This window comes from Rhinopithecus bieti, unplaced genomic scaffold (assembly GCF_001698545.2).
Source record: "Rhinopithecus bieti isolate Rb0 unplaced genomic scaffold, ASM169854v2 scaffold_36008, whole genome shotgun sequence".
In the NCBI taxonomy this organism is placed as follows: domain Eukaryota; kingdom Metazoa; phylum Chordata; class Mammalia; order Primates; family Cercopithecidae; genus Rhinopithecus; species Rhinopithecus bieti.
This window is the reverse complement of record NW_016816204.1, coordinates 3,382,638-3,399,020: the sequence shown is the minus strand read 5'-3', so window position 1 is coordinate 3,399,020 and position 16,383 is coordinate 3,382,638. Positions and strand designations below refer to the sequence as shown.

Below are 16,383 nucleotides of genomic sequence, written 5' to 3'. Positions count from 1 at the left end.
TTTTTTGAGACAGAGTCTTGTACTATAGCCCAGGCTGGAGTGCAGTGGTGCGATCTCACTCACTGCTACCTCTGCCTCCTGGGTCCCGGTTCAAGCAATTCTCCTGCCTCAGCCTCCGGAGTAGCTGGAATTACAGGCACGTGTCACCATGCCCAGCTAATTTTTGTATTTTTAGTAGAGATGGTGTTTCACCATGTTGGCCAGGCAGGTCTTAAACTCCTGACCTCGTGATCCACCCACCACAGCCTCCCAAAATGCTGGGATTACAGGCGTGAGCCACTGCGCCTGGCCTTGTAAATTTGTAAATTTCTAATCAGAGAAAATAAATTCTGCTTTTAGACAAGATGCAGTAACAGGGGCTGCATATACCCTCCCACGTGAAACAGTAACAAAAAATGACAAAATATGTGAAATATCCTTTTCAAGACACTGGGCATCAAAAAGTGAAGAACAGTGATTCCTGAGATATGGGAACAAATGAGGGAGACCTGTGATTGCCCCAGCATACTGTTTGCGTTTCCAGGGTAAGGGGGGTTTCAGGTAGACCCTGGTAGACACCCTGAGTTGAGGAGATAGAGATGAGAGTCCAGGGAGACTGAGGCATCTACAGTTTGCAAGACAGAGCACTAAAGAGGAGAAGATGGCACAGAGGAGAGACTCGAGAGATCTGCAGAGATCACCCATAGACTACCCAGCAGGGTACTGATCAGCAAGGAACAACTCAAGATGATTCAAGGGAACAGTGTCTAAAACCCACACAGGGCGGGGAACAGTGCCTGCTTCCACCAGCCAGACTGGACAATCTCACAGTTATAGGACATTGGGTAAAGCACTGAGAAGGGTCTTACCCTAGTGACAGGAAATAACTAGCTCTCGACTAAACACTGCTGGTTCTGTCTAAAACATCTTAAAAGCAAGGCCTGAGTAACTTTCCAAGTAACTTGATTGTGTCCCAAAACAAAGTTCAAGAATATTTATAGAAATACAAAACTTTTCAGCACCCTAAAAGGATAATTCATAATGTCTGCTAGACAATCAAATTACCGTGCTGAAGAGAAGTGGGAAATATGATTTATGGAGTAATCAGTTAATAAAAAATTTACCATTTCTTATATTGTTAAACAGTTCTTATAAATGTATTCTGTTTGTTAAAAAATCAGAGACATCGAAGACATTAAAAAGACCCAAATTGAACTTGGAAAGATGAAGATGAAAAGTACACAGTAGCACCCACTTCTTCACAGTTTTAATGTCCACAGTTTCAGTTACCTGGAGTCCAAAAATATTAAATGAAAAATTCCAGGCCGGGTGCGATGGCTCACGCCTGTAATCCTAGCACTTTGGGAGGCCAAGGCAGGCGGATCACGAGGTCAGGAGATAGACACCACAGTGAAAACCCGTCTCTACTAAAAATACAAAAAATTAGCTGGGTGTGGTGGTGGGTGCCTGTAATCCCAGCCACTCGGGAGGCTGAGGCAGGAGATTGGCATGAACCCGGGAGGCAGAGTTTGCGGTGAGCTGAGATCATGCCACTGCACTCCAGCCTGGGTGACAGAGCGAGACTCCGTCTCAAAAAAAAAAAAAAAAAAAAAAAATTCCAGACTGGGCACGGTGGCTCACGCCTGTAATCCCAGAGCTTTGGGAGGCCAAGGGGGGAGGATCACTGGAGATCAGGAGACAGACCAGCCTGACCAACATTGCAAAACCTCATCTCTACTAAAAATACAAAAATTAACTGGGCATAGTGGCACACACCTGTAATCCCAGCTACTAGGGAGGCTGAGGGAGGAGAATTGCTTGAACCCAGGAGGCAGAGGTTGCAATGAGCTGATATTGCGCCACTGCACTCCAGCCTGGGAGACTGAGCAAGACTCTGTCTCAAAAAAGAAAAAAATTCCAGAAATAAACGACCAGCAAGTTTTAAATTGTACACATGCCTTTCCAAGTAGTGTAATGAAATCTCAGTCGTCCACTTGTCCAGCGTACCCATCCTCTATATGTGACAAACCCATTACTAACTTCATAGCCATATTGGTTATCAGATCCGCTGTACTGCATTGAAGTGCATAGGTTCAAGCAGCCCTTCTCTGACTTAATAATGGCCCCAAGACACAGGAGCAGTGATGCTGGCATGTTGTTATCATTGTTCCATCTTATTATTTGTTGTTGTTAATGTCTTACTGTCCCTAGTTTATAAATTAAACTATTGTAGATATGTATCTTTAGGAAAAAACATAGTACACTTGTCTCTTGGTATTCTCAGAGGATTGGTTCCAGGACACCCCCCTCCCCAGCCCCCATGGATACCAAAATCTATGGTTGCTCAAGTCCCTTATATAAAATGGCATAGTATTTGCATACATAGACTAAAAATAAAATCCTGAATCCCCTACCAACTGAATGGACTCCCTCTTGCCCAAGGGGACCCCAGGAAAGCCTTAAAAACAGTTCCTGGAAATGACAGGAGGTCAGACACCCCTCACTATATCTCCTCCCTTTTAGAGTTTAGACACAACAACTGACCACCATTGATATTAAAACAGAGACTGTAAGACTGACAGAACAGACTCTTTGTGGCAATAAGATAACAAATTATAAACAGGACCTCAGGCCATGCCAAGCAAGGGTTAAGTTGCATACCCCCTACACTTAAAGGAGAAGCTATGTTCTAACTGCCACAAGGCTTTTCTTTCTAGCAGCTAAACAAGCACTGGCCTGGAGATAAGCAAGATTAACAGAATTTGTAGCTCCATCAGATGCTGGGTAGCTGACCCCAGCCCCTGTTCCACCATAGCTATAGCTGTGATTGGACAAGAGGCGATTCCAATAACCTTCTCCTGATTACGGAGACCACTCACCGTGGACTGGTTCTGGCCGAGTTACAGAGGCCGTGTGTTGAGTGCCTTTGTGTCCCTGCCTCCCTTTTGACTTACAGGGCCTTATTGTAATACATTTAAATATGAAGGCTCCACCCTAAGGTGAACATGGGTTGTATGTTATATGCATGTTTGTTCTATATGCCTGCATTTAGGACTACCTTCATGAATATTTATAATTTCCCCTGTAACCTGTTGAATATGTATATTTAGCCAACCCTTTCTGCACAAAGTTGCTACCCCAACCCCTCCTCCTTGGAAGGGCCTGGCTCTGGTCTTTGCCTGAGGCTATGCGTTCCAGCCTGCAGGATGGCCACCTTGCAGGCTGTAACTTTTACAGGAAAAAAAGTCGTCTTTTCTACATTTATGGATCTCATGATTTTTAAAGTTAACACATACAATCTATGCACATCCTCCCATACACTTTAAACATCTCTATTATTTATAATATCTAATACAATGTACATGCTATGTAGTTAGACTGTAGTTTTAAAATTTGTAGTTTTTTATTGTAATTTTCTATTACTTTTTAAAAGAAAATGCTTTTGATCTGCAGATGGTTAAATCCACGGATTAGGAACCCACAGATACAGGGGGCCAACTATATATAGAGGGCTTGATACTACCCAATTTCAGGTATCCACTGGGGGCCCTGGAATACATCTCCAGTAGATAAGGTAGGATTACGGTACATATTATCTGTTTCCATTTATGTGACGTTTTGGAATTAGCAAAACTCATCTATGATGTTAGAAATCAGAATAGTGGCTGCCTCTGCAGGATGATGATTACCTGGGATGGAGCTCAAGGGAATTTTCTGAGATGATGGAAATGATCCTATCTTGGTTAGGATTATGGTTACTAGATGTCTTTACTTGTCAAATTTCATAGAATTTTACACTTTAGGCCGCTCATGGTGGCTCACACCTGTAATCCCAGCACTTTGGGAGGCCGAGGCGGATGGATCACAAGGTCAGGAGATCGAGACCATCCTGGCTAACATGGTGAAACCCTGTCTCTACTAAAAATACAAAAAAATTAGCCGGGCATGGTGGCGGGCACCTGTAGTACCAGCTACTCAGGAGGCTGAGGCAGGAGAATGGCATGAACCTGGGAGGCAGAGCTTGCAGTGAACCGAGATCGCGCCACTGCACTCCAGCCTGGGTGACAGAGCAGGAAAAAAAAAAGAATTTTACACTTTAGACCTGTGTATTTCATTGTATATAGATCACACCTCACTCAACTTTTTAAAAAAAGAGGAAGCACAGAGCAGGAACATGGGTATGCTGGTTCTTTAACTTTCCTGTCCTTGACCTTCTCTACCACTGGGTTCCCTTCATTCCAACAGTCAACGCTCCCCAGCCAGCATCAGCCTAGGTCCTGTTTCCTACATGTCCTTGGGTGACAATGTTCTGGGCAACAATCATAGAATTTTTCACAGCTTTCTCAATTTGGAGCAGAAGTTGTCACTTGTTTAAAAATAACATACAACTTACAAAATTAATTTAAAGAAAACAAAAATTTCTTGAAAAGTTTCACCATATTAAGAGAGAACTCGTATCTCTGCAAACACACATGGTAGTCCTCCGACTTAACCTGGAGTCTACATTCATAGGCCCTAGTGGATGCCTGAAACCTTGGATAGTCCCAAACCCTATTATATACTGTTGTTTCCTATACATACACACCTATGATGACGTTTAGTTTATAAATTAGGCACAGTAAGAGATGAATAATAATAATGAATAATAGAGCAATTATACCAATTAGCCAGCATTGCTACTCTTGTATTTTGGGGCTATTATTATGTCTAATAACAGTTACTTGAACACAAGCATTAAGATATCACCACAGTGGATCTGATAACGGAGATGGCTACAAGTTACTAACAGGCAGGTAAGGTAGACAATGTCCATATACTAGGCAAATGGATGATTCATGTCCCAGGTGGGACAGAGTGGGATGGCGTGAAATTTCATCACTCTACTCAGAAAGTCGTAGTTTAAGACTTTGAAAGCCAGGTGCGGTGGCTCATGCCTGTAATCCCAGCACTGTGGGAGGTTGAGGCAGGAGCATTGCTTGAGTCTAGGAGCTCCAGACCAGCTTGGGCAACATGGTGAAACCATGTCACTACAAAAAAATGTGAAAATTGCCAGGTGTGGTGGCATATGCCTTGGTCTCAGCTACTCAGGAGGCTTAGCTGAGATGGGAGGATCACTTGAGCCCAGGAGGTCGAAGCTGCAGTAAGCCTTGTTCGTGCAACTGCATTCCAGCCTGGGTGACAGAGCGAGACCCTATCTCAAAAGCAAAAGACATGAATTGTTTGTTTCTGGAATTTTCCATTTAATATTTTTGGACTTCAGCTAACTGTGGGTATGTGAAACCTTGGATAAGGGGGGACTTCTGCACATAGTGACAGCTTTGAGTCCTGCTTACACGATGCCAGCAATGACGAAGAGTCATCAGGAACAGAAGATCTAGAAGAAACTACTACAAAGCTAACCAGATCCAACTTTTAGTCCAGAAGAAATCGATTTGATAACAAAAGAGTTGAACAAAGAGAAATCTAAATATTCCAAACCAGAGGTTGGGTGCTGAAATTTCAAGAAGGATGGGATATCTGACAAGCGGCACTCCCCATACGGCCATTCATCAAGGAGTCAGAAGTCAACAGGAAAGAGTTTTTCACCTATCTCTCCTCCCACACAGGCACACACTCCACTTTGCTATAGGGTTTCTTTCCTCTGCCTCTTCCTTCAATAAAGATCTTTACAGCTAATGTATCCAGGAGGGCAGTTCACAGCACAGGGACCTCCTCTTCCTCCTGGTCTTTCAGAAAGCATCTGTGAATCACCTTCAGCATACTTGTCACTGGAAGAAATCTTTGGCATTTATCCTGAAAATACTAGTGAATTATCTTCAGTGCTGACTCAGCTTTCAAAAGAGCCTGCTACCGAAAATCCAGAACCACAACAAGAAATGTCGGAATTTTGTCTGTCTTCCAAATTTATTTTTAATTATCTCTCATTTTTAGTTTAAGGAAGTGCTGTACCTTCAGTGATTATACTTCTGCCTAAATGAAAGCTTCACAGTATTATAATTCCTGAGCTAGTGTTTTGTAAATAAAGCTGATTTACATATTAATCCCATTGAGTGAATTATTTATCTTGTACTCTCTGGATAGTATAAATGTTGTGTTTAATTTGATTAATGGTCCATGACACATGAACAATACTGGAAGTATCACATGCACAATGCTGAAATTGAACATATTTGAAATGGCAAAAGACATTTTTATATGTCAAAAGGTATATCACTGTAGTTTTAAGACAAATGTGAAGTGGCCTGATGTTTTTATTAGACAAAGTAACTTGATGTTTACCTGAATATATTTAAATTGGAATGTTTAAAACAATAGAGAGTGAGAAAGTTTAATAGGACTATCTCGTTATTTTAAGCCCTGTTAGACTATATGTAGCCTCTCCCCTTCCTTATCCCCCTAGACAGATAACTCCCTATCCATAAGTCCAGGCAGAACCTAGAGAAGGTTGGTAATGTGGACTAATCATAAGAATGTGCGTTTAAAATCTCAGGGTCAGTACTTACCAGCTGACCTTAGACAAGTCATTTTCCCTTTTGGAGCTGTGGTTTCCTTTGTCACGGGCCATGATTAACACCAACCTCTAAGAACAATTGAGATGATTAGCGGGAAATCACATCATTAAAAGAACTACACACAGGATTTAGAGAGGCAGCATCTTGTGTTTGTTTAACATATAGGCTTAGAAGCCACTGCCTAGGTTTGACTCTGGCCTCAGTTTCTAGCTAAGCAGGGAAACCAAGTCTATTTTCACATTTTTAAAAGGGATGGACAAAGGGATGATTTCATCACTCAAAGTCACAGAATTTAAGCCTTATGAATTGTTTTGTTTTTTGGAATTTTTCATTTAACATTTTTGGACTTCAGTTGACTGTGGATAACTGAAACCATGGAAAGCGAAACCGCAGATAAGGGTGGGGAACTTCTGTACATACTAACGGCTTCAAGTCCTGCCTAAAAGATACCAGCAATAATAACTTTTTTAAAGGAGACAATCATAACATCTCCTCATGGGTAATCATGGAGAACGAAGGAGCTAATTCAGACGGAGCTCTTGGCAGGTATCTGACTTGCTACAGTTGCCCAGTGTGATGGTTAATATTAGGTGCCAACTTGATTGGATTGAGGGATGCCTAGAAGACTGACATAGCATTGTTTCTGGGGGTGTCTGTGAGGGTGCTGCCAGAGGAGATTAACATTTGATACAGTGGACTGGGAGAGAAAGGCCCTCTCTCGATGTGGGTGAGCACCATCCAATCAGCTGCCAGTGCGGCCAAAACAAAGCAGGAAGAAGGAGGTGGGTTAACCTTGTTTGCTGGGTCTTCTGGCTTCCTTCTTTTCCCTGTGCTGGATGCTTCCCTCTGCTCCTGGCGCCCTTGGACATCAGACTCCAGATTCTTCAGTCTTTGGACTGTGGGACTCGCACCAGTGGCTTGCCGGGGGCTCTCAGGCCTTTGACCACAGACTGAAGTCTGCACCATCTGCTTCCCTGGTTTTGAGGCTTTCGGACTCAGACTGAGCCACTACCAGCTTCTCCCTTCCCCAGCTTGCAGACAGCCTATCGTGGGACTTCGTCTTGTGAGCATGTGAGCCTATTCTCCCTATATACAAACATATATCCTACGGATTCTGTCCCTCCGGAGAACCCTAATACACCCAGCATACATTAGCATGCTTATTTCTTAAGATACCACTCCTGTAGCATCAGTCAGTCCTATGTTCACTGCTATGTGCTGGGAAGTCCACAGGGAACTTTAACTCACCAAGTGCAAACCCAAATCCACCATCCTCTCCCCAGCCCAGCCATCCTCTCCCCAGCCCAGCCATCCTCCTCCTTTCATCACATCTCCCCTTGCAACCTCTGCCACTCTACCCAGCACCCCTCCCTTCCTCCATCCCTAAGTACCCACCCGCCCTCAGACACCAAATCTGGGGAACTCTTTCTCCCTCTGCAGAGTCCACAGTTTCTGCCACCTGAATCCCTGGGCCAAGGCCTCATCGTTCCAGGACCATGCAGTGGCTACCTTGCTGACACCTGCTCAGTCTGCCCTGACACCCAGCCGCAAGGAGGCTCCCATGGCACAGCTCCAGTGTGGCCTCTCTCCAGCTCAGTCAGCACCCATGACTCCTGTTTCTTACAGAATCAACTCTCATCTCTAGCACAGCAGGTCTTGCCCTTATGGAGAGATTTTTCCCTTCTTGGCCCTGTGGTGTGCTGTTTGAGGGGCAGGATGAGGATGTGGCCACCTCCTGACCATACCGTCACATACCTGACTCTAGGCCTTTACTCACGTGGTTTGCCCTCCCATGTTTAAGGTCTCCTTCTCACTCCTAGGTCTAGCTTCCAGCATCCCCCATTCAGGGCACTGAGCCCCCCACAACCCCCATTGCCACCCTGCTGCCTGGCAATGCCAGGGCATGCTAGCCACAGCCTGCTGCATGTGCCAGCTCTGGCTCAGCCTGCTTTTTCTCCACGCCATAAAGCATAAGCAGGACCGGATATGTAATCTCCAGGGCCCAGTGTAAAGTGGAAATCAGGGTCCCTTGTTCCAAATTAACAATTATGAAATGCATAAATCCTAATTGAGGGACATTCTACAAAATACCCAACGAATAATCCTCAAAACTGTCAAGGTCATCAAAAATAAGGAAAGACGGAGAAACTGTCACAGCCAAGAGGAGCCTGAGGAGTCACAATCACTGTATGCCATGTGGGATCCTGAATGGGACCCTGGAACAGAAAACAGAAGGACATTAGGTAAAAACTAAGGAGATCTGAATGAACTTTAGCACATAATAATGTATCAATGGTTCATTAATTGTAGTAAAGGTACCATGCTAATATAAGATGTTAATAATTAAGGAGACTGGTTGAGGGGCATATGGGAACTTTACTATATTTGCAATTTTTCTGTAAAATTAAAACTTCTAAAATGAAAAGATGGCCTTTTAAAAATTCACAATAAAAGAATTTTGAGAAGGTGACAGCAGAGGCAATAAATATAACTTATTTATTCATTAATGTCCAAGATAGAATCGAGATTTGAATCCAGATCTGCCTGAGCCCAAGGCTTTTGTGGCTAACTGCTTACACTGCCTGAAGAGCGGTGAGAAGACCTAGAGGGGTTGGTGGAAAGACTGGGGAAGCTGGATGGAAGAAGAAGGTTGTCACAGTACTTAGTAGAGGTTAAGAGTCCAAGTTTAATGACCCAGGCCACATACAGTATGATTCCATTTATATGAAATGTCCAGAAAAGGCAAATTCATACAGAAAGTAGATTAGTGGGTGCCAGGGGCTGGGGGAGGGGAGAATGGGGTTAATGGTATGGGGTTTCTTTTGGAGGTGATAAAAATGTTCTCCAATTAGGTAGGGGTGATGGCTGCAAAGCATTGGGAATATACTAAAAACCACTGGATTGTGCACTTTAAAATGTTTAAAATGGTACTTTTTATTTATTTTTTTGAGACAGCATCACTCTGTCGCCCAGGCTGGAGTGCAGTGGCACAATCTCGGCTCACTGCAACCTCCGCCTTCTGGGTTCAAGTGATTCTCGTGCCTCAGCCTCCCGAGTAGCTTGGATTACAGAGTGCGACACCATGCCCGGTTATTGTATTGCTAGTAGAGATGGGGTTTCCCCATGTTGGCCAGGCTGGTCTTGAACTCCTGACCTCAAGTGAGCCGCCCGCCTCCGCCTCCCAAAATTCTGGGATTACAGGCGTGAGCCACCGCGCCCAGCCTAAGAGATTTAGAATCCTACCTGGCACATAGTAAGCACTCAACCTTAGCTCTGACAATATTATTACAAAGAGATGGTAAAGCATTAAGGACTTCAGGCTTAGGTGCTTCCCTTCTCCAGGGTCCAGGTTTTTGGGGTCCGTTCTGGACCGAACGACTCAGGGAAGACATCGTGAACTCATTCCCAAGCCTTCCCACTCAAGATCCTGCAAACGGAGTCGTCTGAGAGCCCCCTACCCTGACGACCCGGGGCAAGGACCCTGTGGGGCGGCCCCAGGTGGGATGGAGCCAAGGCAATCCTCCCACTGCCGGAGGAGGAAGACTGGCGGCCACGGGGAGGCGTAAGCGGCAGCGCGCCGCCTGGTGGCACCTTCGCGCACACGGTCCCGGCGGAGCGGGAGGTGTCAACCCCAAGCCGCCAGCTACTCCTGCCGGGAGCCCCTACAGCTGCTTTTAAATAGTAATTGTTATCAAATAGGGCGTTTTTATACAGTCAGATTATTGGCCTTATTATTCTTAATCCTGTGAGGTCATTATTCCTGTTTTACAATTGAGGAAACTGATGCTTGGAAAGTTTCAGTAACTGGCTTAAGATCCCCCAGCAGGTAAGAACAGCCCCCAGGTCTAGGGCCACAGCCGTCCAGATCCAGAACTCTTTCCTACACACTCCTGTGGTTTGAGAGAAGTGAGGGGAACCGGTGGAAGCATCTGCAGTCCCCACTAAGGGTCAGAACTGGCTCTGGGACTGATTTCAAAGGAGATCTATGCCACAAAGCCTGCTCCACTTCCAGCCTCAGAACCCCCAGACCCCAGGAAATGGAGAGGAGGGGAAGGTGGGTCTCACATAGCAACTCTGTAGGCCCTTTGACCATCAACCCCTTTCCCCCCAGCCTTATTAATGTACCCACTCAACCAACGTTGCTTGCATCCCTGCTATGCCAGAAACTGTCTTCAGTGCTAGATATATCGTGGGGAACAGGGAACACAGGGCCCCTGACTTCAAGCAACTCACTACCTTGTCCTCATGCTTAATCCTAGCAGGATGCTTTTGCTGTGAGGCCCATGGCACTGGGTTTGGGAACACCCTAGCAAATCTTAATCCTGCTATCTTAATGTGTCATCCCATGGGCAGGGACCCTGCACATTCTTCACCCATCCCGGGGAAGTTATGGCTCGGGGGAGTCTGACTCCCTCTGAAGCCCCCTCCCTGGCCTCAGCTGAGAGCCTGCGTTCTTGAGATGCCAGGGCTGGAGAGGAACTACATCTGCAACTGCTCAGCTGCAGGTGGCTGGAGAAGGGTCAGAGACTTGGTACAGGAGCAGGGGCACAGAGCAGTTACAGAGAGATTCCCAACATGCAAAGTCCCCTAGCCTGATGCTGGAGTCCTGGAGGGAGAGCAGGGCCCAGGACCTCCCATGAGTGTATTTCAAGAATTGAGAGAGTGGTTAGGCTGAGAAGGGAAGTGGGGCAGGGACTGGCAGGGACTTTTGCTTGCCCCTATCCTCAGTCCCCTTCTCTGCAGCCAGAAATTAAACAAAGACATGAAACCTGATACTTGGACTAGAAAGGCCTGCTGGGTACACTTTACCACCTAAAAAGCAAAGTTCCAAGGACTGGAACTTTTTAGAAAAATCTGCAATACCCCACAGGCCTGAAGGAGAGAGAGAGAACATGCTGTGGTCTCGGCATGCTGCCCCTCTCTGCTGAGGTTCCTGCTGAGCTCTCCAGCATAGGCACAACCTTGACCATGTGCCTGCATCCAGGGGATGACAGATGTGGGTCTTGGTACAGGCCTGCCTGTATGTGTTTCCTGGCAGTAGTTAAGTATCTAAATATCTATTTGTCTTGGCAGTCATCTGCCTATTCATGTTTTTAGCTGTGTGCGCCTGTGTGTTTGCTTTTTTTAGGCATACATCTTTGGTATGTGGGTGCCTTTGGAGTGGGGTGCCTATTTGTAGGTGTGATGTTTCTGGAGGTGAAACATCGCACCTGTGTCTTTGTTGTATGTTTTCGTGTGTGTACCTTTGCAGGTGTGTATGGGTGGGTAGGTGTGTGTGTGCATGTGTATTTGCAAGGTGGAGTTGTTTGGCTGTGCTGAGCTGTTGACTCTCATCCACTGCCCTTGCCTGGGCTGTCAGAGGCCAAGCTAAGCAACCTACCTTTGCCCCACCGCAACCTTTCTCAATTGACGGAAGTCTTTCCCCCAGGGAGTCCCGGTCCACCCATTGCCACCCTCCTGATGCTGGGTGCCCAGATAGGGAGATGTGCTGATGGCATGCACGACCTCCCCCAGATACTCCAGACCCGGGCTTGTGAGGGGAGTGTGTGTGGAGAGGGTACTGGGTAGCCCTGCCTTCACCTCACCTCTGGGGAAACAGCTAGGACAGTCCCCTTCGCACAGCCCAATCCATCCCCAGGGAAGGTGTTCGAGGGAGGCTCCCCCGTTTAGAGGGTTTCTTTCCAATCCCATCTCCCCTGTCCCCTTTGCTCAGTCACTCATTCACTCCAAGCAGTGTGATCTCCGGCAGGTGGCTTTACACCTCTGTGCAAAGTCCTTCATCTGTAAAATGGGATGTAAATGGCACTTACTTCAGAGGGTTGTGAGAATTAACTGACATGCATACAGAGTGCTTAGCCCTGTGCCTGGCACAGGGAAGGTCTTTGCCTATGTTAGCTGATCCCCTTATTCTGACCTCTCTGGGTTTCAATCCCAAGACACTGCCCATCCTTCAAACCTCACCTGTCCCCACGTGCTCCTCGGACCACCCTTGGCTGGTTAGGACTTTCCCCCTGGAATCAGACAGGCTGGGAAGGGAGAATCTTGGAAAGAGATTATTGATACTTGCACTGCAATTTCCACACAATTTTAAAAATTTAATTATATACCCCCTTATGAAATAGTTATCCTTTTCCTCCATTTTACAGATGATGATGAAGGCAGCATCCGAATTGTTAAGTAACTTGTTCAAGGTCACACAGTAAGTAAGGGGCAGAGTCCAAGTTTACACTGAAGCAAAAATGGCTGTCCCACTGTCACGTAGGAGGCTGGTTTACAGCAACCCAGGATCAGAGTGCTGGAGGGTGTCCAGGGGTCTGGTAAACAGTTCTGCCGAAGATCATACAGACAAGCAGAGCCAGCCAGGACGATCTTAATCTATACCCAGCTTCACATTGCTGTAAGCCCCAGCGTAACCAGGACTTGGGTGTTCTCATTTTGGGAGCTTTTTTTGGAAAGATCCCCACATGTGGAAGGCAGAGCGCATACTACAGACAAGGGAGTCAAAAGTGAGAGTCCTACATTTAATCAGAGGAGAAGGCTGACATGGCCAAGCCAAATGAAGGCGCAAAGCCAGATTTCCTTAATTTGGGGAAGCGAAAATTGGGCCGCCTCCACGTCCAGTCATTCTCCAGCGGCCGGGTTTTTCAAAGCGCTGCGCCCGCCCAGTGTCTCGAGAGCAACCTCCTCCCGGGTACCCCAGCTCTGTCGCGGCCGCGCCCAGATGGCCGTCGGGTCCCCCCTCAAGGCCCCCCTGCCGGCTCCGCCCTCTGCCGGCCAGGCCCCGCCCGGCCCCTCGCGGTCCAGTCGGCTGGCGAACTCACTCCTAAGAGCGAGCGGCGGCGCTCAGCATTGTGGCAGGCGGCTGGGGCCGGCTAGGGCGCCGGAGCCGCAGGCAGCCGCGGAGCTCCGAGAGGCGCGCACAAGGGCTGGGACTGCGTGGCGCCGCCGCTGCGAGCGCCACTGAGCGGTCGCGCAACTTCGGAGCCAGAGCGCCGGAGCTAGGGGAGCGCTCGGAGACCCGGAGCCAGAGGGGCGCGCCGGAGCCTGGTTCGAGAGCGGGTCCCAGGCACCCACCGCGCTCCGAGTGCCAGGCGGCCCTCCGCGCAGCGTGGCTGCCGCTGCCCCCACGGAAGGCACGGGCTGGCGCGGCCGGGCGCCGGGGAGGACGGCGAGGAGGAGGCGGCGGCGACGAAGACGGCGGCGGCGAGGCTGGGGCCAGGGAGACAGCCCCGGGGGAGAGGCGCCCGAACCGGGCCGCGGGAGCATGTGGGCCCGGAGCGGAGCTCGGGGCGCGCTGCTGCTGGCACTGCTGCTCTGCTGGGACCCGAGGCTGAGCCAAGCAGGTAGGAAGCGATCGGGCCTGGGGGCGCGGGGCTAGGGGACCCTTGCGCCTCACTCTACCCTGAAGTTGAGGTGGTCTTTCGTCGCATCGATGCGCGCAGGGAAAGCGTCAAGGGCGCCCAAGTTAGAATGTAGATTTTACTGCCTCCCAAAGTGGGCAATGGCGCATCCACATAGCGGGAGGGGGGCGCAGGGAAGGGGGTTCACAGTAAACTGAAAGCTCCCTGCTCGCTCCTGAAAGGGATCCCTTCTTCTCCCTGGAAGGGGTGTCGGAGTCAGTGTCTGAGTCTCCGGGAGGATCCGCCTCTTGGGGACCCCCGGCTCTCCGCGCGCCTGGCCTCCGCCCCGAAAAAGAACTGTGGCTACATAAGCAAGGTGTGCGCTCGCTGCCTTACGCCGGTAACTTACTAGTCTGGTCCCGGCTCGCCTAGGCTCTTACACGCTGTAGGAACAGGAATCCGCAGACTAGAGGGAGAGAGCGAAAGACCTGCTGAACACAGGAAGGGCTCCGGCAGCCGGGGGAGGCTGGTTTGCAGGGCTCCTGACGCGGGGAGGGCTAAGTCCTGCACACATAGCTTTCTCCGAGATCGCTGGGCCCGCAGGTCTGGATTTTTTTTTTTTTCTGAATGTTGGGGTGTGTGTGTGTGTGTTGGATGCGGGGGGGGTTCCTAGGGATCCTGCGGAGTTTCCTTTTAAATGGGTCACTGACATTCTCGCTGTCCAGGGAACAGACTAGGTGCGCTCTCCTTGGTACAGCGCCGCTCTGGACCCACCAAGATGACTTCAGCGGACTGGTGGGCTCCTGAAATAAAGTCCCTAACTCGCCTCTCTCGCTGTGGATGAATACGTTTCTCGCTCGTCCTGTAACTGGACCTGGCGTCGCTGGCTGGGCTGCGTTTTCCCGGGGAGGCTGTGGACTGACTGGAGCCAGCCTCTCTCTGGTACCTGAACCCAAGCAAGTGGGCTGGCCACGGCCGCCAGGCGCCTCGGCTCCGGAGCCAGGTGGGGACGGGGACTCCTGCACGGAGTCCTCTCTGAGTTGAGGCTGAGAATGGAGCAGGAAAACTGGAGCAGAAAGTGGACGAGATGACGCAGCCCTCCCAACCTCCTACCTCCTGCTGCGATGTTGACATCCGCCCTTCCCCCCTCTATAGCCAAAGATTCCTCTTTCTGGAATTAGTGATTCCCACGGCCAGGAGTGAGGGCTTGGCTTTAGCACATTCCCCACTTTTTTTTTTTTTTCTTTTTTCCTGGTGCAAGTCCTGTGCAGTAGAGTTACAACACTCAACCATTTGATCCAAGTTAATTATGATTTGGGCAGACTCTGGTATTTAAAGCAGTGTTTTGAAGTTGGAAGGTAATGATGGGGATAGGGGAAGGCAGGCTACTGAATGTCCAACCTTGTTTTAAAGGGTGCAGTTAGACGTGGGAGGTGCTTGGTTGGGGTGTTGGTTTCTGGTTGGAGGGGGGTTGAGGAGATGATTGAAGGGTAGGGTGAAGTCTCTGTAAATGGCACATGGGCTGGGTTGTGTCTTGGGAAGCTGCTTTTGTACCAGCAGGACAGTGGGATCAGGAATAAATACTTAGGTTACCAGGGATGAGGGGCTGCAGTAGGAGAAAGACAAGACTGGTTGGCCTATAGTTCTCTGGGTGGGTGGGCTTGGCCAGGAAGGCTGGGGGTGGCCTGTATTTCCTGCTTAACAAAGCATCCAGTCCCCACCTTCCCCAGAAGAAACCCCAGGCCCAGGGCTTTGATGGATTTGGGCACGAACGGTGCCCAGTCAGAAATGGCCTCTAATACCCGGCTTTGATTTCTCACCAGCGAGCAGAAGCGGTGTTGGAATTGTGCTCATTACTTAGCGCCGCAGGAGCTGCCTGCCCACCAGCCTGGAGAGGGGCCAACTGGTGGGGTCTGCCTGCAGCCTTCTCATTGCACAGAATGTGTGGCCCTTAGGAACCTGCCTTCAGGAGGGAGAACATGTCCCTTCCTCCCACACAATCTTTTTTCTCTAATGCCACAGGCACAGAGCATCATTCTTTCAGAATGTTCTTTGGGTTTTTCCAGGGGATCTTTCACAAGCCCCATTTCACTGATGGGGAAAATCAAGGCCAGAGTGTTGGCTTTCTCCAAATCTTGCCTTCACTTGGCCACAGATTGAAGACTTGTGTGAAGGGCTCTTATCCAATAGCCAGGCTGATTCAAGCCCAGCAGACCCTCCCTCCCATTCTTATCCACCCACCCCTCTTCTGTGAGCCTCATAACAAACTGAGGCAGGCGAGGCTCTCCCTGCAGAGATGGATCTTTACTAGGGGTGTCCAAGCTCCCCTCAAGTGGCAGGCACCTCTCTCTCCTTTTCCCCACCCCGACCCCACCCCTGGTGAATATGGGAATGAGCTCCCTTTACAGCACTGAGAATTTTTTTAAGCTGTAAAGTCTGATGGTGGAGAAATCAAAACTGGAACCATAAAACCCCAGACCCTTAGAAGGTGATTCAGCAAGTGACTAGCCAGAAAAGGCCACTTCAAAAGCTCTGGTTGGCCCTGGAAATCT

General features: G+C 48.7%; 1 protein-coding gene across 1 annotated transcript in view; it reads left to right on the top strand.

The window, feature by feature from the left end:
- The first annotated feature begins 13,309 nt into the window (after window positions 1–13,309).
- UNC5B (unc-5 netrin receptor B) overlaps window positions 13,310–16,383 on the top strand; it is a 91,853-nt gene continuing 88,779 nt past the window's right edge. Inside the window, 1 exon segment of the mRNA XM_017854647.1 lies at window positions 13,310–13,834. Coding sequence (XP_017710136.1) covers window positions 13,756–13,834 — 79 coding nt within the window. The 5' untranslated portion in view covers window positions 13,310–13,755.